Source organism: Bos taurus, chromosome 20 (genome assembly GCF_002263795.3).
Source record: "Bos taurus isolate L1 Dominette 01449 registration number 42190680 breed Hereford chromosome 20, ARS-UCD2.0, whole genome shotgun sequence".
NCBI lineage: Eukaryota > Metazoa > Chordata > Mammalia > Artiodactyla > Bovidae > Bos > Bos taurus.
In genome coordinates, this window is record NC_037347.1 from 16,958,840 (window position 1) to 16,983,310 (window position 24,471).

General features: G+C 38.1%; 1 protein-coding gene across 2 annotated transcripts in view; it reads right to left on the bottom strand.

Moving 5' to 3' along the window:
• IPO11 (importin 11) overlaps positions 1-24,471 on the bottom strand; it is a 204,064-nt gene that overhangs the window by 166,972 nt on the left and 12,621 nt on the right. The window contains exons 1-3 of one of the 2 annotated variants that reach the window (NM_001192932.2): positions 13,489-13,626; positions 8,674-8,774; positions 610-682 (exon numbers count right to left, since the gene is read on the bottom strand). In NM_001192932.2, coding sequence (NP_001179861.2) covers positions 610-682; positions 8,674-8,774; positions 13,489-13,626 — 312 coding nt within the window. Of the gene's footprint in view, positions 1-609; positions 683-8,673; positions 8,775-13,488; positions 13,633-24,471 lie in introns of those variants that run through there. The other variant, XM_005221488.5, reaches the window with a different exon arrangement.

Consider the following 24,471-nt stretch of genomic DNA (forward strand, 5'->3'; position numbering starts at 1 on the left):
AAACAGACAAAAATCAGAAGTCTGGGATTCCCTGGTAGCCTAGTGGTGGGGAATCTGCCTGCTAACACAGGGGAAATGGGTTCGATTCCTGGCCCGGGAAGAGGCCACATGCCATGGAGCAACTAAGTCCACGCACCACAAATTCTGAGCCAGTGCTCTAGAGCTCACGAGCCACAACTACTGAGTCCTGCATGCCTAAAGCCCGGGCTCTGCAACAAGAGAAGCCACTTCATTGAGAAGCCTGCGCACTGCAAAGAAGACCTAGCACAGCCAAAAATAAAAAACAAAACAAATCTTTAAAAAAAAATCAGAATATGTAGAGAGATACTTTCAATATTGGCTCAAAAACTGAGAAGTTAAAAAATATACAGGTGTATCTTCAAATGATTCTGAGTTTTAAATCAGTAAGAGCCAAATCTAATCAAAATTCTTCACAGCTAGAATTGGATCTCAAAATTTAAAAACCATCAGAGAAGTGTATATACACATCACAAATGACCATTATTTAATAAAATTTTATTTTTAAAGCAAAGAACCAAAGTTAGTTTGGAAAAGAAGCAAAAAAACCACGGGAAAAAAAGAACAGTTGGCGCTCATTTTCTCACTAACCTGGTTTATCGGTTCATTGAAGTTGGTGATTAGCCCTGCACGCAAGGTAGACTTCTCCTCCTCTGAGAGAGCACTGTAAAAAGACATGTTTATTATGCAAGAGAACGCCGCAAAATAATGAATGCAGGTAAGCATGACTGAGAATCTTAACAATAAAAAGTCTTTCAAACAATGTGTCCCTGCTTGTTCGGGTAATTAAACAGAATTATTTCCATTACTTGTATACTGACACATCAGGTTAATTCAAACTTCCTTCACAGCTGAATAAATAGGAAGCACAAAATAGTGCAAAAACTATTAGGAAATAGAGACAAATCTAGACTAAAGAACGTGATATTCTGATGTCTGCTTCTACTGATATAAAAACAGCTGCTGACCAAAACATTTAATGTCTGGCTTAAAAAAAAAAATCTATGAGTAAATACTACTCTTACACTGACTTCTTTACAAAATTCTATGTGGAAGAGAGGGTCAGAAATAAGAGAATGCTTGGTATGGAAAACTTGTTAAATCAAGTAGTTTAAAATCTTTCGGGGACTTCCCTGGTAATCCAGTGGATAAGGCTCTGTGCTCCCAAAGCAGGGGGCCTGGGTTCGACCCTTGGTGGAACTAAGATGCCAGAGTCCACAACTGAGTCCATGTGCTCTAGAGCCTACAGTCCACAACTAGAGAAGCCGTGTCTTAAAAGGCTGAACATAACACTAACAATTTTGTCTGCAAATGAGGAAGGCAACTAGACAGCAAAAGGGCAGAGAAGGCAAATATCCACTGTATAAGACTGTACCTATTCTGAACTATATGAATGTTTTATTTTAAAATTAAATTTTAAACCCTTCATTTTAAGGTTTTCTATTCTGGCTATGATAAAAGTAGCTTGTATTGAATGAATCACTCCCCAAAAATCAGCTATAAAAGTTGCATACAATTTTTTAAAATGTTTTAAGGCATCTGTTGAGTTGAAATGTGCCTCACACCCCACCAAAAGGTATGTTCAAGTTCTAACCCCAAATACCTGTGAATGTGACCTTATTTGGAAGTAAGGGCTTTGCAGATGCAATCACGCTAAAATTAGGTCATACTGGATTAGAGTAGGCCCTAATCCAATGATCGGTGCCATTTATAGGAAGAGAAAATTCTGAACATAGACACAGAAGAGACACCTGAAAATAAGGCTATGTGACAATGAAGACCAAGGCTATAGTTATATTTGAAGATGAATGTACTTCTCTTGGTAACTGATGAAAAAGTGGCACAAAATCAGTAATAATATAAAGGATTTGAATAACATAATTAACAAATTTGACCTAACTGATAAATATAATAAAACATTACAAGCCACAACAGCAAACATACATGCTTTACAAATGCATATAGAGCATTTACCAACATACCATATGTTGGGATCATAAAATAAGACAGCATAGTCCAAAGAATGAAATCATTAACAGAAAACAAAAAAAGTCCCACATGTTTGGAAATTACATGATATAACCCATGGGTCTCAAAAGAAATCAAAATGTTAAAATATTTTTGACTAAATGGTAATGAAAATACTACATATTGAGGCTTATGAAACTGAACTAAAGTCACGATTATAAAAAAAAAAAAAGCCTTAATGTTTTAAATGCATATAGAAGAAAAACAGAAAATTACCTAAGCTTCTATTTTAAAAAGCTAGAAAAAGGACAGTAAAATTAAATCCAAAAAAGTAATTAAAAGTACATTAAGCCTGATAAAGTACAATACCTAAACCAATGACAGACAAATAGGCCAACAGGACAAAGCAGAGAAATCCAAAAGCAGACCCCTACGTGTAAAGTGCCACTGAAATGCGATAGGGAAAAAAGACATGGGCTGCCCTATTCACATCTTTACCTTACACAGAAATGACAGACAGATCATACACCAAAACCTGAAAAGTAAAACAAAGCTTCTAGCAGAAAACATACTTTCATGACTTTGTGTTGAGCAAAAACTTTGTAAACAGATCCCAAAAGAATGAATTACAAAAAGAAGGTAGCTAAACTGAACTTAATACTGAGTTTCATCAAAAGATACCAGTAAGAAAGTGAACAAGCAAGTCATGAAACAGGCAAAGATATTTTCACTACATATATTCAACAAAAGACTTCTACCCATATATATATATATATATATATATATATATATATATATATATATATAATATATAACCTCTCAGCCACCAGGGAAGCCCTAAATATATATATAAAGTCTCATAAATCAATAAGATAGTTCCATTTTTTTAGATGTGCAAATGGCAGGTCCTTCACAAAAGAGAAGCTCCAAATGACTACTAAGTACCAGTCCAGTCAGTTTAGTCCCTCAGTCGAGCTCGACTCTTTCTGACCCCATGGACTGCAGCACGCCAGGTGTCCCTGTCGATCACCAACTCCAGGAGCTTGCTCAAACTCATGTCCATCGAGTCGGTGATGCCATCCAACCATCTCATCCTCTGTTGTCCCAACCTCCTCCTGGCTTCAATCTTTCCCAGCATCAAGGTCTTTTCCAATCAGTCAGTTCTTCACATCAGATCAGATCAGATCAGTCGCTCAGTCATGTCCGACTCTTGGCGACCCCATGAATCTTCACATCAGGTGGCCAAACTATTTGAGCTTCAGCTTCAATATCAGTCCTTCCAGTGAATATTCAGGACTGACTTCCAAGATTGACTGGTTTGATCACCTTGGCAGTTCAAGGGACTCTTAAGAGTCTTCTCCAACACCATAGTTCGAAAGCATCAATTCTTTGGCACTCAGCTTTCCTTATAGTCCAACTCTCACACCCATACATGACTACTGGAAAAACCATAGCCTTGACTAGACGGACCTTTGTCAGCCAAGGAATGTCTCTGCTTTTTAATATGCTGTCTAGGTTTGCCATAGTTTCCTTCCAAGGAGCAAGCGTCTTTTAATTTCATGGCTAAACTCACCATCTGCAGTGATCTTGGAACCCAAGAAAATAGTCTGTCACTGTTTCCATTGTTTCCCCATCTATTTGCCATGAAGTGATGGGACTAGATGCCATGATCTTCGTTTTTTGAATGTTGAGTTTTAAGCCAATTTTTTCACTCTCCTCTTTCACCTTCATCAAGAAACTCTTTAGTTCCTCTTCACTTTCTGCCATAAGGGTGGTGTCATCTGCATATCTGAGGTTATTGATATTTCTCCTGGCAATCTTGATTCCAGCCTGTGCTTCATCCAATCCAGCATTCCGCATGCTGTACTCTGCATATAAGTTAAATAAGCAGAGTGACAGTATATAGCCTTGATATACTCCTTTCCCAATTTAGAACCAGTCCATTGTTCCATGTCCAGTTCTAACTGTTGTTTCTCAACCTGCATATAGGTTTCTCATGAGGCAGGTAAGGTGGTCTGGTATTCCCATCTCTTTAAGGATTTTCCAGTTTGTTGTGATCCACAGAGTCAAATTTGGCATAGTCAGGAGAGCAAAAGTAGATGTTTTTCTGGAACTGTCTTGAGACTAGTAAGTATATGAAAAAAGTACTCACCGTCTATCAGGAAAATGCAAAAATTTTCAAGCACACCAGCATGACTAAAATGAAACAAACCAGACCAACTATGGTGAGAATGTGGAGCAAATGTCAACACTCATGCTACATGAGTAGTGGAAGGGCAAACTGGTAAAAACAGCTTACAGAACTAACTGATAGTATCTACGAAAGCTGAAAGCAAGAGAGTTCAAGATAAATATTTATTTCCACTTCATTGAATATGCTAAAGCCTTTGACTGTGTGGATCATAACAAATTGTGGAAAATTCTTAAAGAGATGGGAATACCAGAAGAGTATATGTGTCTCCTGAGAAATCTGTATGCAGTTCAAGAAGCAACAGTTAGAACTGGACATGGAACAATGGACTGGTTCAAAACTGGGAAAAGGAGTACATCAAGGCCGTATATTGTCACCCTGCTTCTTTAACTTAAATTCGGAGTACATCATGCAAAATGCCAGGCTGGATGAATCACAAGTTGGAACCAAGATTGCTTGGAGAAAAATCAATAATCTCAGATATGCAGATGATACCACTGCAAATTAAAAGACATCTGCTCCTTGGAAGAAAAACTATAACAAACCTAGACAGCGTATTAAAAAGAAGAGACATTACTTTGCCAACAAAGGTCTGTATAGTCAAAGCTATGGTTTTCCCAGCAGATGTGTATGGATGTGCAAGTTGCACCACAAAGAAGGCTGAGCACCAAAGAATTGATGCTTTTCAATTATGGTGCTAGAAAAGGCTCTTGAGAGTCCCTTGGACTGTAAGGAGACCAAACCAGTCAATCCTAAAGGAAATCAACCCTGAATATTCATTGGAAGGACTGATGCTGATGCTGAAGCTCCAATACTTTGGTCACCTGATGCAAAAAGCCAACTCATTGAAAAAGACCCTGATGCTGAGAAAGACTGAAGGCAGAAGAGGGCGACAGAGGATGAGATGATTGGGTGCCATCACTGGCTCAATGGACATGAATGTTAGCAAATTCCAGGAAATAATGGAGGACAGAGGAGCCTGGTGTGCTGCAATCCATGGGGTCACAAATAGTCAGACATGACTTAGTGACTGAACAACAATAATACACAACAATACACCTGATCATCATAAATAACAGTAAAATTCAAACATATGCAACGAGACATGTAAAAGATTTTTCAAAGAAGCATTATCTTTGACAGTCAAAAACTACAAACAACCTTCATACCCATCAACAGCAGAATGGACAGATAATGGTAATATATTCCTAAAATGGGATGCTGTACTTCTACATAAAAGAGCAAATTACTGCCACTCGCAACTACATGGGCAAATCTCATAATTATAATACTGGATACAAGTCAGACACAGAAGAGAACATACTATGACTTTTACTTCCATTTGTATCAAGTTAGTTCAGTTCAGTTCAGTTCAGTCGCTCAATCATGTCTGACTCTTTGCGACCCCATGAATCGCAGCACGCCAGGCCTCCCTGTCCATCACCAACTCCAACAGGTAAAAACTAATCTAGGGTGAGAAATGGCAGATCTTTGAGGAGGGTGTAGAGGTGACTGTGAAGGGGCAGAAGGGAAGTTTCTGAGGTGCTAGTTCTACCCAGTTCTAAGTGGGAGTTACACAGGTGTGTACACTACAAACATTCAAAGTGTACCCTTCGTGTGTGCACTTTTTAAGCACATTTTTATTACACTTCAATAAAAGTGTTTTTAAGCTTAACAGTGACTTCCGTAAGATTAGTAAACAAATGAGAAAACAAAGAATAAAATAAACATGGGGGGAGATGTGGAACAGGTAAAGGGAGTTAAAAAGAAAAAGTAGAAACTTGCAGTTATAATGTAAAATAAGTCATGGGGATATGATGTACAACTTGGCAACTACAGTTAATAATACTGCACTGCGTATTTCAAAGTTGCTAAAAGAGTAAATCTTAAAATTCATCACAAGAAAAAAAAAAACTCTCTCTGTGTGGTGACTTCCTGATGGCTCAGCAGATAAAGACTCTGCCTGCAATGCAGGAGACACTGGAGACACAGGCTCCATTCCTGGGTCGGGAAGATCCCCTGGAGAAGGAAATGGCAACCCATGCCCATACTTTTGCCTGGAAAACCCCATGGACAGAGGAGGCTTGTGAGCGATAGTCCAGAGTCTGACACAACTAACCCAAGAGCACAGCAGCACATGAATGGAGACAGAAGTAAACTACTTACGGTGGTGATCATTCCACAATACAGACACATTTTGAATCATTATGTAATATATTGGAAACTCATGTTATGTTATATGTCAACTGAACCTCAATTTAAAATAATACATATCCAGGCAAAAGGAGTCAAAGTCCAATGCAAGTCTATGCTTTTCCATTTAAAATTATCCCCCTAATCTTTTTATAATGCTGCTGAACTTTCCAATTTTAATAGCTTCCTTCTGTCAATCAAATCCCTGAAAACAATGCTTTTTTCTTAAAATGTTTTGATTCAAGCTTGAAATTCAGTTTACTTCTATGCCAAGAAGGCAGGTTCAACAGTTTTCATGGTTCTCATAATTTAAATTCAGAGTATAATATAACAATTAGTTACCAAAACAAGGGACCATGTAAAAAAAATATATACATCTGTTAAAGAAAACAAGCCCTTAACCTGAGAAATCTCATGACTTCAGCAATTTTCCAATAATAGTCAGCATACACCTTCAACTTTGTGCCTGTCTTCATTAGATGAATCCAGACTGTATTCCAACCAGAAACTGGATAGTATCTAATTAATTAGGATCCAGTAAAAGTTGCATTTTATGTAGTAATGATAAAGCTTAATCATTCTGTGAAAATACTATTAAGAATAGAAACTATAAGATGGCACTTTGATGAGAACACAAATTATTTTTTAAGAGTCTTAAGTTCAAACGAGTTCAATAACACATCTTTGCTCCTTTGTTTACATTTTTAACATCTTTACTGCCTAAGTACATGCATCTCCTTTCCAGTTTGGATCTCAATATTATCACTAACAGCTTGGGATTTAACTACCTAATTAAAATTTAAACTAATTCCAGTTTCTAATTCTTTACATGAAAGTACAATCTGAAATATATAATCATAATTTATTCTCCCATCTAAAGGATAGTCATTTATTCTTCATATAACTTGTAAAACAAAATTAATTTTAGGAGACACATAAAATTTAATTGGACATAGCAATAGAAACATGTCTTGCTGCATTGTTTCCTACAACTCAACAAAATATACTTTCTCATCACTAAACATCCCATTTCTCTCAAAATTATGAATTAATTTTAAAATAAGAAAAAGATTTAATATTATAGCATCCTAACTGTAGCCTTTAAAATTCTAGTTACTTCCAGTATGATCCAAGAGCATATTTTACAGCCCACTTTGAGGCACTCTATTTTTTTAAAAAGGGCCTATGAACATAAAAACTACAGAGCTGCAGTACCATCTACTGGAGAATAAAGACTATGTTACTTCTTTGGCAAAGTTTTCTATTTTTTTTAATTGGAGAATAATTGCTTTACAATATTGTAGTGGTCTCTGCTGTACATCAATGAGAATCAGTCATAATTTTATATATATATCCCCCTCCTCTTGGGGCTTCCCCAGGAGCTCAGCAGAGAAGAATCCATCTGCAATGCAGGAGATGCAGGTTCGATCCCTGGGTCAGGGAAGATCCCCTGGAGAAGAAAATAGCAACCCACGCCAATATTCTTGCCTGGAAAACCCCATGGAAAGAGGAGCCTTGCGGGCTACAGCCCAGTCACAAAGAGTCAGACATGACTCAGTGACTAAACAACAACAAACTCCCTCTTGAGCCTCTTTCCCCCAAACCAAAGTTTACTATTTTCTATCAAATTCCTGTCCTGTCTATACTGTCTTTCCATCAATCATAAAACATGCAATTAACTATTACAATAAATTTTTTCACTTAACCACCTACCGAGTAGTTACAACTGAAATTGATGATATTACAAATGTGTACTACTCAATTTCTACCACAGAGGCAATTATGCATAAAACTAGACAATTAACATCAGCTGATTCAGAGATGACCTGGAAGTTCCTTCTCAATGACATTTTCCAGAATTCTAGCCTTGTAATTTCTTAAAAAGAAAAGGGGGGGAGCGCATTTTTTCAAACATGCTTCAGCATTTATTTTGTGCCCATAAAATTAAAGATCCTTGAAAACAGAAGGCCAATGAGAAGTCCACATATCCTATGCCCAAAGGGGGGAAAACTCACAGAGAAAAGCAGTAAGACAATTAGTGATCTGTAATTAACCATGTAGAACACATTTCTTCTTCAGTCGTTAACACACCTTTTTTTCATTTGAATATCAAACAAATCACAAATGTGCATAGCTCAGGGAGCATATAAATCTCTGTATTGTTCCCATTTTAGTATATGTGCTACTGAAGAAAGCACAAATGAATTCTTTTATATACAGAGTGAAGATTAACGGATGACAGTCTTAGACCCCCTTGAATGTGAAAAGGACGAGCTTGAGAGGGGAAAAGAGATGGAACTTACTGAGGTGCTACACGTCTCCAGTAGCGATCAATTCCATTTTTAAAATACAACACAGCAAGCCACCGTACATTTATATCCAGAGTGTGGTTTGTGAAAATATTCTGTAAATAAAAAACAAAGCATCAGAATGAACATAAGTTAAATAAGTATAGTTATTTAAGTATACTTAAATAACTTAAAAAACCTAAGTGTATAGTTAATTTATAGTTTTAAGTTATATATTTTAAGTTAAATGTATAATTTATAGTTTTTAAATAACTTAAAAAACATAAGTAATAAGTTAAAAGTATAGTTAATATATCACAATAAAGTACACATAGATTTTTCAGACACAGAAATACAAATATTGTATAATATAGCTTATGTGTGTGAGCTCAGTCATATCCAACTCTTTGCAACTCCATGGACGATAGCCCACCAGGCTCCATGGAATTTTCCAGGCAAGAATGCTGGAGTGGGCTGCCATTTCCTTCCCCATGATACAGCTTTTATGTAGAATCTAACAGAAGGGTATAAATAAACTTATTTACAAAAGTGGAGTCACAGATGTAGAAAACAAACTTACGGTCACCAGGGGAAGGATAAATTGGGAGGTTGGGACGGACATATACACACGACTATACGTAAAATAGACAGGAAGAACCTGCCGTATAGCACAGCAGACTCTACCCAATAACTCTGTAATGGCCTATATGAGAAAAGACTATTAAAAAAAAAAAGAGTGGATATATGCATATGAGTAACATTCACTCTGCCTGGAAAATCCCATGGATGGAGGAGCCTGGTGGGCTGCAATCCATGGGGTCGCGAAGAGTCGGACACGACTGAGCGACTTCACTTTCACTTTTCCCTTTCATGCATTGGAGAAGGAAATGGCAACCCACTCCAGTGTTGTTGCCTGGAGAATCCCAGGGACGGGAGCCTGGTGGGCTGCCATCTATGGGGTCGCACAGAGTCGGACACGACTGAAGCGACTTAGCAGCAGCAGCAACATTCACTCTGCTGTACTGAAACCATCACACACTGAAATCAACGATGCTGCTGCTGTTTGTTGTTTAGTCATTAAGTCATCGTCGTTTCCTACTCCAGGGGATCTTCCCAACCCAGGGACAGAACCCTTGTCTCTCATATCTCCTGCACTGGCAGACAGATTCTTTACCACTGCGCCACCATCAACTATACTTCAATAAAATTAAAAAAAAAAAATTTAAGTATGGATAGATTTGTAATTAAATGTTTCACTTAAATTTTATCATTACACATATACTGTTATTTTCTAAGTATCTATAGCTCTACAATTCATGTAAGAGAGCATATTTGCTTAGGAGTATGTTAATTATGTAAGCTGAGTAATGGCTATGTACAGAGTCATTTCACTATTCTACTTTTAGGTATATTATAAATTTTTCCTAATAAAAAATTAAACTTGAAACAACAAATCTAATTATACAGTAAAATCTACCCACATGAAACTAAAATAAACACCTTTAGGACTTCCCTGGTGCTACAGTGGATAAGAATCTACTTGCCAATGCAGGAGAACTGGGCTTGCTCCCTTGTTCAGGAAGATACCGTATGCACATACCACAGAGGAACTAAGCGCATGCACCAAAACTACTGAAGCCCATATGCCCTAGAGCCCTCGAGCCTGCGTGCTGCGACTACTGAAATCCCACCTACATAGAGCAACAAGAAAAGCCACCACGATGAGAAGGCCCACAACTGGAGAGTAGCCCCCGCTCTCCACAACTAGAGAAAGCCTTCGGGCAGCAACAAAGACCCAACACAACCAAAAAATAATTTTTTTAATTATATAAGTAAAATAAACATAGCTAAATTTAGAAAGAAAAAGTAGACCCAACAGAATGAACTAAATAATTTCAAAGTATCCTCCTTATCAAAGCAATTATGCTTACAAACAAGTTAGATAACAAAATATTTTCAAGTATTATAAACGCAGAAGTGCTATGAATAATTTCAAATCAAAGTTAACCATTACTCAAAATATTTATTCACTGTGTTAATCCAAATACAGGCAATTCCTGCCTTGCACCGTCATGAGACAGTGTAAAAATGACTGTGCAAGCTAAACCATGCAACATGACCTTGAAATCAAAATTACAACTGGTATGTGACCTTTAAAATTTATTAAAACTGTTACCAAAAATTTATAATAGTTATAAAGGTGTATGAAATAAGAAGAGTAAAACTAATATTTACAGTATAATTTAAAATATCACAAACAGTGAGAATTAAAGTGTATTTCACTGCTTTCTAGGAAAACCCCTGTGGTCCAGTGCTTAGGACTCCACGCTTCCACTGCAGGGAGCATAGGTTTGACCCCTGGTTGGGGAATTAAGACCCTGCATGCATAATAATAAAATTTTTAGTGTTTCTATAATAGTGGGTAGATGGGACAAATAGGAATTGTAGGAATATGTTAACTAAAACTGTACTACAATTCAGACCTAAAACAACTCAAATCCCTAGAACTGACCTCTTAAACACAACTTTATGTGGGAAAACCTCGAAGTCAAAAGTAATAATGTGGAAGTATGTCTTTCAGTATATTAAAAAAATTTTATATGTTAAGTACTAAAAATAGGTATGATACTATAATCCTATTTTTAAAAAATCAGGTGCATACCAAAAAAAGTTACAGAGACAGTTGGGTAATGTCTATTTATTTCTTAAGACCTGTGACAACTGAGGCAGAGTCCCTCTTTGGGTGTCCTTGCAAAAGAAAGCATAGGTTCTCTCACCACATTAATTGTAAGACTAATTAATTAATTGCATTAGGTCTTACCCTTTACATGCCTACCTTCCACACTAGACTGAGTTGTGTATTATGAGTGGAGTCCAGCACAGAGCCTGACAAAGCAGAAACTTCATAAACATCTATTGAGCAAATGAGTGAATGAATGAAAGTAACGTGGGAATACTGTGGAAGCTGGTAGATCTCAACCTAACTCCGCTATACCAAGCAACCAAGAAAAGTCAAGCTGCAGGTGTCAATACAAGTAAATATATATTACATAAATATATTGAATAACCAGGTTGGAATGCACACCTGAGATCAGGTACACAAATTTAGGAATCTCCAGACTAATCTGGATGGCAAAGGCTCAAACAGAACCAATGTACCAAAACAGTGAGAACAGGGAAAAAGAAAGAAATAACTTACATTCAGCAGTTTCAAAATCTGTTATTATCTATACTGCATCCAAAAGAAACTTTACTATCCCTCTAAGAAGAAAAGTAAACCTAATAAAAATAAAACAAACAGGTCTAGGCACTTAATATTTATAATTCATACATTACACAGAAAGTATCAAGCAAGTCTACTGGTTCTCCCAAAGTCAAGCAGTAACTAAAATAAGAAATTCCAGAAGTCTTTTATATTTTGGTCTGAAAAAACACAAAGCTAATTACAAAGCATGCTCATTTAAATAAACATATGAAGGGTAAAGATACAAGATTTTCTAAAGATTTACATACTATGCCCCAAATTTACAAACACAATGCTGGGATGATCTATGAGAAGAAGACACTTTCTTCGGTCTCGTTAGAAATTACTCTGTTTTTTATCTCTGTGTTACTGTGCCAAAGAGACAATTTTCTAATGTTATATTCAGAATATCCAGTATGACTTCAGATACTTAATTTCCTTTCCAGGCATGACTAGTATATCTTCTCAAATGTAACAACTCAAAACTTTTCAGTCATGAAGTCAAAACATGTATGTAATGCCACGGTTTTCTATTTTACAAGATACAGCAAACTGTTCTGCTCTGAATTTTTGACCCAGTCACAAATACTGAATCAGTTTTTGATTCAATTCGTAGCCTCCTTGCCATGGTCAGAAACCAAATCTTGAACACCAATCAGAATTCTCAAATTTTCAGAAGAAAAAGAATAAGAGAGGCCTTCAATACAAAAAGACATCTTTTTATTCTGGTAATGAGAAAACAATTTTGATTAATTATCCAAAAGCTTTAAACTCCCAGAAAGATCTAAAGCACTGTTAATTATTATACTATTTCCCATAATATCCAGGGGAAAAAATCAGATATGTTAAGAAAATAATTTTTAGATGGGGGAAAAGAAAATGTTTTAAAGTGAGCATGGTAGACCCGACTCATGCAACAGTGGGGAGACCTCTGATGAAGAATTCTGACAATGTAAATTAACTGGGGCAAGGATAAGGACGAAGACAAACATCAAAGTGTACCACGTATAGTCTTCATTCAAGTCAGCATTAACGCATTAAAACAGATTATCAGCACAGTGCTGCCTGCTGAGCAGATTCTACCAGTAAGTCCCCTACATACAGACCGGTTCTGTTCTGAGAGAGCGTTCTTAAGTTCAATTTGTTCCTGAGTTCAACAAAGTTAGCCAAGGTACCCAACTAACAGAATCAGCTATATAGCACTGTACTATAAGAGGTTTATAATACTTCTCACACAAGTATGTATGTAATTTTTTTAAATCTTACAGTCCAGTCCCTTGAAAAGCACAGTAGTAAGTACAACAGGTGACATCCAGACGGGGCTGGCACATGTTCACATTGTTGAAAGTTCGCAACTTGAGGCTCATATGTAGGAGACTTACTGTACCCTGAGGGGTTATTTATCAACCATCAACAAACATTTCTTAAACATCCTCAAGAGCCACGCCCTGAATTAACTTGTGGCAAGAGATACAGCAGCCAAACATCTGGATCAGTTTCACTAAAGTAAATTTAATTTAGAACAATTAAAATAATAGTACCTCATTCTATCAAAAATAATAGTAAACTCTTTTAGAACAACTCACCAGCAACACTGAGTAGAAGCCTGGCTGCGTCTCCCACTGTTTCAGCTGCTCTTCAGCAGGTTTTAACACGGCAGTATCCTGACTGGTGGCCTGTGTTAGGACCTGAAGAACAACAGTACTGGCGCTGTTGAGATCCATGGAAACCTGGAAATGACACGGACATACCTGAGTGTACTTGATACATAAAAATTAACAGTAACAAACACAGAGAAAAGGCCTCGATGTTCTGAATTGCTCCCATACTTCAATCATTTACCTACTCTTTCAAGATTCTGCTTGATTTCTCTTTCATGTACCACCCATACTCTTACTTAAAAACCCCATAAGTCAAATTGCCTTTGCTTAAACCAATTTACTTCTAAAAGAAAATGCCATTTTATTATCCCATAAATACAAGGCAGTAAGTTGGAGGGGGGAGGGGCAATGACAAACAAACATCAAAGTTACTAAATTCTGGTTAAATAACACTGCCTGCTCAAGACTCTAATTATTTTGTTTCTTTTTCAAGATAAGCATTATAAAATCTATAAAAGTATTAACCATTTTATCCTTAAGACCAGAAGGTAGAAATCATACAAAAATGCGAAGGACCTAGGACTCTGAAAAATAATTTTGAAAAAGAAAATTACAAACGCTAAGTAAAACCAAAAAAGCAAAGTTTTTAAAAAGCTAGCATGAAATATGATATGATTTGAACAAGTTATATGGTGTAAGAAAGAAAAATCCACTTGGCCTTGATGCTTGTTTCATACTTTTTTGAATTGCTCAGATTTAGAGATATTGAATGTTAATCTTCACTCAAAATTCTTTGGCAAATTATATTGCATAAGCATAAACTGTAAGTCACAAAGTAATTTATTGATTTCAATGTTTAAAATTGATGAACAAAATACAGAAAAATTAATTATAAAAAAAAGAAGACCAGAAGGAAGAGAACTGCAAAAAGAATGCTTTGACTGATTGCTAAGTACCTCATGTTATCATCTTAGGTGCCTCCAATGATATGTATCTGAAACTTTTTTTTTAATATAAAAGACAAACGCATACCCAAGAAATATTGTGTTGGAGGAGGGGAGGGGGGCAAGAGAACTTAAACCAACAAACAAAATATAAACCTTAAGTTAAAAAGGATCTTAAAGGTTGGATCACCTAATCCTTCAATAAAATTTTTTATAGAAGTTTAGTTAATGTACAATGTTGTGGTAGTTTTAAGTACACACCAGAGTGATTTTGTTATTATAGTGTCTGAAACCATCCTAAAAACACATAAGGAATTTATTGAATTCTCTAGGATTCTGTTTCTAATCATCCCCAAAATTGTGTACGATTGTTTGTTAGGAAAGTATATGTAGTTGTTCACAATACACATATACAAGGTATGCAAAACTAAACTGAAAACTAGGACTTCCCTGGTGGTCCAGTGGTTAAGACTTTGCGACAGACTCTGTGCTTCCACTATAGGAAACTCGGGTCTGACCCCTGGTTGGGTAACCAAGACCCCAGATGCTACAGAGCATGGCCAAAAAACCTTTTTAAAAACTTTTTTTTTTAAAAACTGAAAACTAAAAGTTGACAGAAAATAGTTCTTGGTACAGAGGTGACTGGGAATTAGTTTTGTGATACCAACTGCCTAAAACTGAAGAATGTTCCAGATAGTAAAAGTCTAAGTCATTAACCCATAATCAAAAGCAAATTACTTCCTTTGTTAAGAGTTGTAATTAAATTGCAATGACTCAAGAAAAGGGAAGGTCCCAAAAATTGATTCTAAAAGAAATCTGACCCAAAGTATTACAACTTTTAAGGAAATTAATCATTTTGAAGCCTTTGTGAATTAAGAAGGGCCAGGGTATAATAACTGGAATCAGACAAATATTACCAATTAGCAATGGAGTTGGACTAAGGTTATAAATTAGTAGTCTGTTCTTGTCTCTATCTTAGAACTGACTAGGGGGGTAAACATATATTACCTCCATCACTAATAAGGAGTTTTGTGTTTTTTTTTAACTTTCTTGGTGATTCAGTTATTTTATATATATATATATATATATAAGTCGTATATACTTTTTCAGATTCTTTTCCATCATAGGAGCTTCTTGAATAAGTTTCTGTGTTTCATTATCACTTGAAAATAAGTAAATGGATTTTCACTCGATTTACAGGGTTTCTTGGTAATGTATGATTTCAAAAATAGGCTGTAAAAGAGAGACTCACTTTATGGAGGCCCCAGAAGATACTTTAAAGAGATAGGCAGGACCTCCCTGGCAGTACAGTGGATAAGAATCCACCTGCCAATGCAGGGGACATGGGTTCGATCCCTAGTCCGGGAAGACTCCACATGCTGCTGAACAACTGCTGAGCCTGTGCTTTGGAGCCCGTGCACCACAACTACTGAGTCCTCATGTCATGACTGAGCCCCTATGCTGCCCGCGCGCGGCAGCTACTGAAGCCCGAGCACCGAGAGCCCGTTCTTCATGAGAGAATCCACCACAATGAGAAGTCTGGGGAATCACATCTAGAGAAAGCCCACGCAAAGCAGTGAAGATTCTGTGCAGCCAAAAATAAATTATTTAATTAGTTAAAATGTTAAAAAAAAATAAAATAAAGATGACGGCAATATACCTTTCTGCTTAGTTGAAATACAATGCAAGTCACAAAAGCAAGCCACGTATGTAATTTTTACCTTTTCCAGTAGACACATTAAGAAACAGAAACACATGAAATTAGTTATATTATATAATATTTAACTCAATATATCCAAAATGTTATCCTTTCAATATTTTGAAAATACTAATAATGTGATATTTTACCTCTTTTATACTAAATCTTCAAAATCCTGTGTATATTTTATACTTAAGGTACATCTCATTTCAAACTAACCCAATTTCAAGTACTCAACAGCCACATGTGGCTAGTGGCTACCATATTAACACAACTCTAGAAAAACCCACTCAAAGTGGCACCAATCAAGGACTGGCAACACCAGCATCATCTCACAGAAACACAAATTCTCAATCTTCTCTCCAAACCTAGCAAATGGAAACAGGGGCTGACCGCAGGAGGCGCTGGGGCAAAGGGCTGTGCTTTAATAAGTCCTCTAGGTAAATCCTAATAATTGTCAAAGTTTGAAAAGCACTTTTAGAACATCTAAAACTGAGGTACATCTGAAAGCCCAGCTCTACTGCTAGTGCTGTGGATGACGAAACATACAGGGGCTTCCATTATACATCCCTGAAAAAGAAGGCAGACCAGCACTGATTTGCAGTTCTCACAAGGGAACTGTCTGAAGTATGAAGAGCAGGAATTCACTGATTCTCCCCCAAGCAAAATAGAATAATAATAAAGGTTTTTTTAAAAAAGCCAGTATCTGAGCATATATTACATGTCAAGTACTGCAGTAAGTGCTTTACTTATTTATTCCTAATAATTATTCTATGTGGTAGATACTATTATCACCATATGTTAGGTAGGAAACTAAAGGCTCAGAGACCTTAGCTTGCCACGGTCACAGTCTACTAAGTGGCAGTCCCTGGACTTGAAGACCAAAGCCACTACTCTTAATCAGTATCTCATGAGTGACAGGACAGACACCTAAGCCATCTGTGGTCCACGGGCCCAACAAGACACACGATAGTGGGTAGATACTGGATGAATTAACAACAGTGACCAATTCTGAACAATAAAGGACTTCACACTGAACCACACAGAAGCTAATTAACTGATTTATTTAACGAAATTACTGAAAGCCTTTTGTGTACCAGGCACTGTTCCAGGTGCTGAGAAAACAGCCGTGAACAACACGGTGTCCCTGACTTCACGCAGTTTACATTCTAGTGGAAGAAGACAGCGTTAGGAGGAGATAGGAGGTAGTGGGTAAAGAAAATAAGGTAATGTTAAAGATGGACTCTGGCTGTGCTACTTTAGACTGAGTATTCTGAGAAGTCTTCTCTAGTGACATTTACAGGAGACGTGAGAATGACAAGAGAGACCCAGCCAGGCAAAAATCTGAAAGCAGAGATCTGGATACGGAAAACAACTGAAAACAAGGTTTTAATATTATAAACAAACCTAAGAAAGCCAGTATAATTGACATTTAATGAGAAGAGGGGAAAGTAGTACTAGATAAGGTTGGAGAAATGGGCAGGAAGATCATGTGAAGACTTTGTAGGGGAAAAACTAAAGTGTCTGGACTTTAGTACATGTGCGAAAAAAAAGCCCCAGGAAGACAGGAAGAACATGTGAATGTAATAATAGAGAAAGGCTCCACCAGAACTCATCCCTACTTCAACCCTAAAAAGAAAGAAAAATGCCATGTCTCTGTTTTGGGCTACTACTATAAAAATAAAATCATTGACCACTGCCAACCCCCAGAGCAATTTACACCTAGAAGAAAGATTATGCAGAGCACTCATACACACACACACATATGCACATCTTCACACTTTACACTTCTCTGGACCTACGTGACAAAGCAATCCTTAAGTCTATATACTCTAATCTTTATGCCCCACTTACCCTCACCATTTGGGCTTCCCTGGTGGATCAGTGGTAAAAGGAATCCACCTGCCAATGCAGGAGACACAGGTTCTATCCCTGGGTTGGGAAGATCCCCTGGAGAAGGAAACAGCTACCCACTCTAGTATTCTTGCCTGGAAAATCCTGTGGACAGAGAAGCCTGGTAGGCTACAGTCCATGGAGTCGCAAAAGAGTTGGACACTCCTCAGGAACTCTACAACAGCAAACTTCATGATTCATCTGGTCCAATGTAAACGACAGAATCCCTACCTCCCCCCAGCACCCTGCTCCATCAGGGTCCTCCCCAGAAGTATATGCCCTGTCCTCGCCTCCTCTCACTTTTGATCCTTGCTTCCAAGAGGCCCATTTCAGTCTGAGAGGGAGAGCTTAGTTTACATATATTTGGAGAACCAATGCCATGCCAAGTACTAAAATAGTTGTTAAGAATTGAAAAGGGTCTTTTCCCCAAAATATGGAGAATGATGAGGTGGGAGGAAGAGAGAATTATTAAAACAAACTATGAAAAACACGTTTCTAGAATACCAGTTGGAATCCAGAGTACATTTCCCCCACAAAAACAATATTATGAGTGGTTTATCTAATGGGTAAAAAGGTTTTTTGGTGTGAGAAACAAATCATCATTTGTAACTTCTACTGGAAATATTTCCAAGAACTAATGAACTTACAAGGGAAGCTTTAGGCAGCAGTCAGTTCCTGAATTGCAGATGAAGTGTATCCTCAAAAATTAACAATTCAGCAATGACAGTCCCATCATAATGGATTATTTAAAATGCCACATTACTAAAGCGTATTAAATTTTTTAAAGATCCCATACCAAACCAATAAAAAGCAAATGTGGCATATGTATTAGTATCACTGTTTCATAGAGGAAGAATTTACAGCTATCAAGAGAGTTGCCCAGGATCACTGCAGAAAACTAGTACATGGCAGAGCGAGGCCTGATATCAAGGTTCTGGAAACTCAGCTCTTCCTGCTGAATCATAAAACAGCCTCACCACACCATCCTGCTCCCGAACACCTAGAAACACACCACACACTGCTATAACAGGTTCCTGGAGAAAAGGATTCCTGAATCCATCAGAAATCTGAAAGTGTTAGGGGAAGCACACTGACTGAAACTGCCCACCCTGGGCCACGCACCATAGTAATTATTTGCATGAGTTGTTTTAGGACAGGAGGGCCTGGTGAGGAACAGGGAACTAATAAGCCTCCACCAACCAGAGAGTTCAGGAAAGGTCAAAAGGAGACACCACCTGTCCGACCACCTCCCGGAATCCTTCTCTCCGGCATTCACCCTGGCTGAACAAGGCCTGCACCATCAGGAAGGACTCTGAGTCAGAATGATTGGCTAAGGACAACCCGGAAACTAATCCCATCACCATAAAACCTGCAAGCCAGGTGGCAGCACAGTTCTCCTGGGTTCCCTTACCCTACTGCTCTCCGCCCGGGCGCCCTTTCCCAATAAAATCTCTTGATTTGTCAGCACATGTGTCTCCTCGGACAAGTCAGCACATGTGTCTCCTCGGACAACTCATTTCCAAGTGTTAGACAAGAGCCCAGTTTTGGGCTCTGGAAGGGATCCCCCTTCCTGCAACAAAAGGACTACATTTTCTATGTGTTAAGTATTTATGCGGAACTCAGTTGTGGAGTTCTCTTGAAAGGACAACGATGGCAAAAAAGAACAGAGAAATGTACTGAGTCATTTAACTGTAACAGTGTGGAAGTAAACTTCATTTAGGATAAAAGGCAGATGACTACTGACTACTAGAGTCAGTTTCAAGGATAGCACACCTGGAAACTAACCTCCAGCATCTCTCTTTTGGAATTAGCATGCAGAAATATAATAGCGCTGCTACTGTTATCTGCACATGGCAGTTGAGTCAGACATAAAACTAGTCTCCAAAAAAACTGGAGACCTGAGACTGACAAAGCAAGAGAGGGAAGAAGAAAAGGAGAAGGCGTAAGGAATGAGAAAAGAAGGGAGGTGGGGCAGAGGGCAGGAGGAGAGCCAGAGACAGACACAGACTAACTGATAAGACTAGCCAGCGGGACACTTCCCAAAGGACGCGCGACACTTCCCAAAGGACCCAACAGGATCTTCACGGCATGACAGGATCATCAAAAGGGAGGCCTGAAGGCCAGAGAAGCTAGTCTCTCACAGTGCAGGTGCTGCTACAGGTCTGTGTGTGGTGAGAGAAACCCCACACCTATGTTAAAACCAGGTATCCTTTGCCTTTCAGTGTTCCTATTAATTATCAAGACCCTGGGGACAACGAAGCAAACAGATTAAATTTGCCTAGGTTTTCTAATTAATCATGCATACACTGAGGTTGTTTTGATTTTCATTATTTTGAATAGTTTCAAAATAATAACAGGAAACACTCCTTATGAGCATTTTATACGCTCTTAACTATACTACTGAAGAGAATTATTCAAAATCTAAATGCATACTCCTTTTTTCCCCTAATAACAATACAAAGAAAGGAGAAGGTGAAAATTAAAAGGGCAAGTTGCCCTTCTCACTATTTCACAAGTCGGTCAGTTCAATTTATTCATTACTGGAACTACAATACTCTTCGATGCTATTAAAGTCTAAATAATCTAGCGATATGTGACCAAGAGCCTAAAACACTCAGACCTTGTAAGTGGGCTTTCTAAGCTTGATTCTGTAAGATATCTTCCCAATTCTGGAAAAATCCAAAGTCCAAAGATAACACAGATGTGCCTGCAGTTGAAAACAAACTAATTTTCATTAAAAGAAAGAAATAAAGAAAACCCAATACCTCTGCCTGTCACCAAAAAACAGACTTCTCAGGCCTGCATCAACTTTAATTCCAGTCATGACAATTTTTTAGTCTACTACATTACCTGTGTTTATCCTTAGTTTTAGGACATTCCACACAAACAATAACGCCACCCTACTATTAAAAATTAAAGCCGTAAGTAAACTGAGAAAAAGAAGGCATAAGGTTATAAGAGAAGTTGAAGGAAAAAGAATTTCAAAATCAAAAAAGGTTCCCTCAGTGATATAATTTATTCAGGCATAGATGAATATGGATGCTAAAACCATTAAGTGAAAGAAGAGCTGTTGGGGAACAGGATATTCCCAGTGTGTCTAAGTATCATCCCACAGATTACTTGCTAAATGCAATGAAGAAATAAACCTTTAAAATGAAGGGAACTGTCAGTCACCAGGTCAACCAAGAAAGCAAATTTACTACAGTATCACCAACAGCTACACAACTTGAGCTAAGTGCCTTCTGAGGTGATACAAAAAGAAGTATACAACCTCATCTCTGAAATACCAAAAATGATCAGCAACAATCGAATCAGTACTCTAGCTTCCATGTCCAGTTTAAAAGAAAGAAAGGAGGACTTCCCTGGTGGTCCAAGTGGTTAAGAATCTGCCTGCCAAAGCAGGGGACATGGGTTCGATCCCTTGTCCAGGAAGATCCCACAAGCTGCAGGGCAACTAAGCCTGTGCACCGCGATTACTGAGCCCGCGTGCTTCAACTGCTGAAGCCTGTGCGCCTAAGCTGGTGCTCCGTAAGAGAAGCCAGCACCGCACTGAGAAGCCTGTGCGCTGCAATCAAGTGTAGCCCCCACCTGCTACAACTAGAGAGAGCCCATGTCTATGAAGACCCAGCACAGCCAAAAATAAATAAATAAATATATATATATATATATATATTTTTTTTTTTTTTAAAGAAAGAAAAGAGAATACTTCAGGAACGATGGCATGAAGAGCTCCATCAATCCTCTCCTCAGTATAACTGTAACTGATAAAAGTTACAAAAAGGAACCATTTTCAGTCTCTGGAAAGTATGTTTAAGGACACACAGCAAACGCAGAAACGCTTACACAAGAAATACTGCTAAATTTTGGTAAAAATAGCAAGAATCTGTGGCATTTGAGCCACAAGCTCACTGCTGCTCCCCAGAATGACAGAGGCTATCCTCCAGGCAGAATGAGCCAAAACAGGAGGCTGCAGTTTCTCCCCACAAGGGGCAGGCAGCCAGCATTTCTCATCTGCCCCAGCTACACACTGCAGCTGTGTTCCAGACAAGCACAGCCAAAAGGTCTGGGTACTCTTCTGCCAGCCTGGCAGCACTCACAGGTCAGAAGCTCTACCCCAGGACTATCAGGCCAAGCACAGTGGGCCTCAATCATGCCCACCCCAGGATGCTCAACCACAAACAGTAACAGCTGGAGATTTCCATACTCCACTTTTTAAAAATGAACGGAACATCTAGAAAGAAGATCAACAAGGAAATATGTTTTGAACAACAGGATACACAAACCAGACCTGACAAACATTCCACTCGACAACAGCAGAATGCGAGCAACCGTTCATCTCAGGCACACATCAAGCATTCTCCAGGACAGACCTTAACGCTAGACCGAAAACTTAGTCTCGACACATTTAAAAGAACTGAATCATACAAATAAGTTATCAGATTGGAATCAGAAACAAAAATACGGAAATAACATTCACACTTCCAGATTTCAAAGCTTACAATGCAGCTACAGTAATCAAGACAGTGTTGGTGCTGGCAAGAGGCCAGATATACACATTAATGAAACAGATTTTAAAGTCCAGATAGACCCTTACATCTAAAGGCAAGTGATTTTCAACAAGGGCACCAAGACAACTGGATAGAAAAAGAATAGTCTTTTCAACAAACAGTGAGGGAACCACTGAATATCAACATACAAAGAATAGCTGGACCTCTTCCTTATACCATAAACAAAAATTAACTCCAAATGAATCACAGAGCTAAGCATGAAGAGTTAACTCTATAAAACTCTTAGAAGGTCTAGCAGTAAATCTTCATGACTTTGGACCAGGTAAAGCATTCTCAAATATGATACCAAAGCACATGCAATTAAACCAAGAACAATTATAGTCATCAAAATTTAAAACTTTATCAAACAATACCATCAAGAAAGTAAAGACAATTCACAGAATGGGAAAAAATATTTGCAAATTGACTAAACTAAAGCATTTGACTGTGTGGATCACAACAAACAGGAAAATTCTTAAAAAGATGGGAATACCAGACCACCTTACCTGCCTTCTGAGAAATCTGTATGCAGGTCAAGAAGCAACAATTAGAACCAGACAAAGAACAATGCACTGGCTCAAAATTGGGAAAGGAGTACATCAAGGCTGTATATTGTCACCCTGCTTATTTAATTTACATGCAGAGTGCATCATGCCAGGTTGAATGAATCACAAGCTGGAATTAAGATTGCCAGAAGTATCTACAACCTCAGACATGAAGATGATACCACCCTAATGGCAGAAAGCAAAGAGGAACTAAGAGCCTCTTGATGAAGGTAAAAGAGGAGAGTGAAAAAGCTGGATTTAAAACTCAACATTCAAAAAACTAAGTTCATGGCATCCAGTTCTATCAATTCATGGCAAATGAGTTCGGTTCAGATGCTCAGTCGTGTCCAACTCTTTGCAACCCCATGGACTGCAGCACGCCAGGCTTCCCTGTCCATCACCAACTCACAGAGCTTGCTCAAACTCATGTCCATCGAGTTGGTGATGCCATCCAACCATCTCATCCTCTGTTGTCCCCTTCTCCTCCTGCCTTCAATCTTTCCCAGCATCAAGGTCTTTTCAAATGAGTCAGTTCTTCGTATCAGGTGACCAAAGTACTGGAGTTTCAGCTTTAACATCAGTCCTTCCAATGAATATTCAGGACTGATTTCCTTTAGGATTGACTGGTTTGATCTCCTTGATGTCCAAGGAACTCTTAAGAGTCTTCTCCAACACCACAGTTCAAAAGCATCAACTCTTCCGTGCTCAGCTTTCTTTATGGCCCAAGTTCCAGTCTTTGGCTACTTGACACGAGGAGCTGATTCACTGCAAAAGACCCTGATGCTGGAAAGACTGAAGGCAGGAGAAGGGGTAGAGAGAGGATGAGATGGTTGGATGGCATCACCGACTCAATATACATGAATTTGTGCAGACTCCAGGAGATGGTGAAGGACAGGGGAGCCTGGTGTGCTGCAGTGGGGTCTCAAAGAGTTGGACACAATGTAGCAACTGAACAACAACAATATCTGATATGTGACTTATATGCAAAATATATAAAGAATTTTTACAATTCAAAAAAGATATCTAATTAAAAGGCAAAAGATGAGGGGAGGTTTCTCAACCTTATAAACACTATCTACAGAAAACCCACAGACAACACCATACTTAATGGTGAGAAACAAAGCTTTCCCACTAACATCAGGCACAAAGGAAGGCCATTCCCTCTTACCACTCCTTTTCAACACGGACCTGGAAGTCCTTCATAATACAATAAAGGTAAGAAAAGAAAAGGTATATAGATCAGAAAGGAAGATCAAATCTGGTCTGTCTGAAGATGACATGATCATCTATGTAGAAATCTGGAAGAATCAACCAAAATCTCCTGGAACTAATGGGCAATT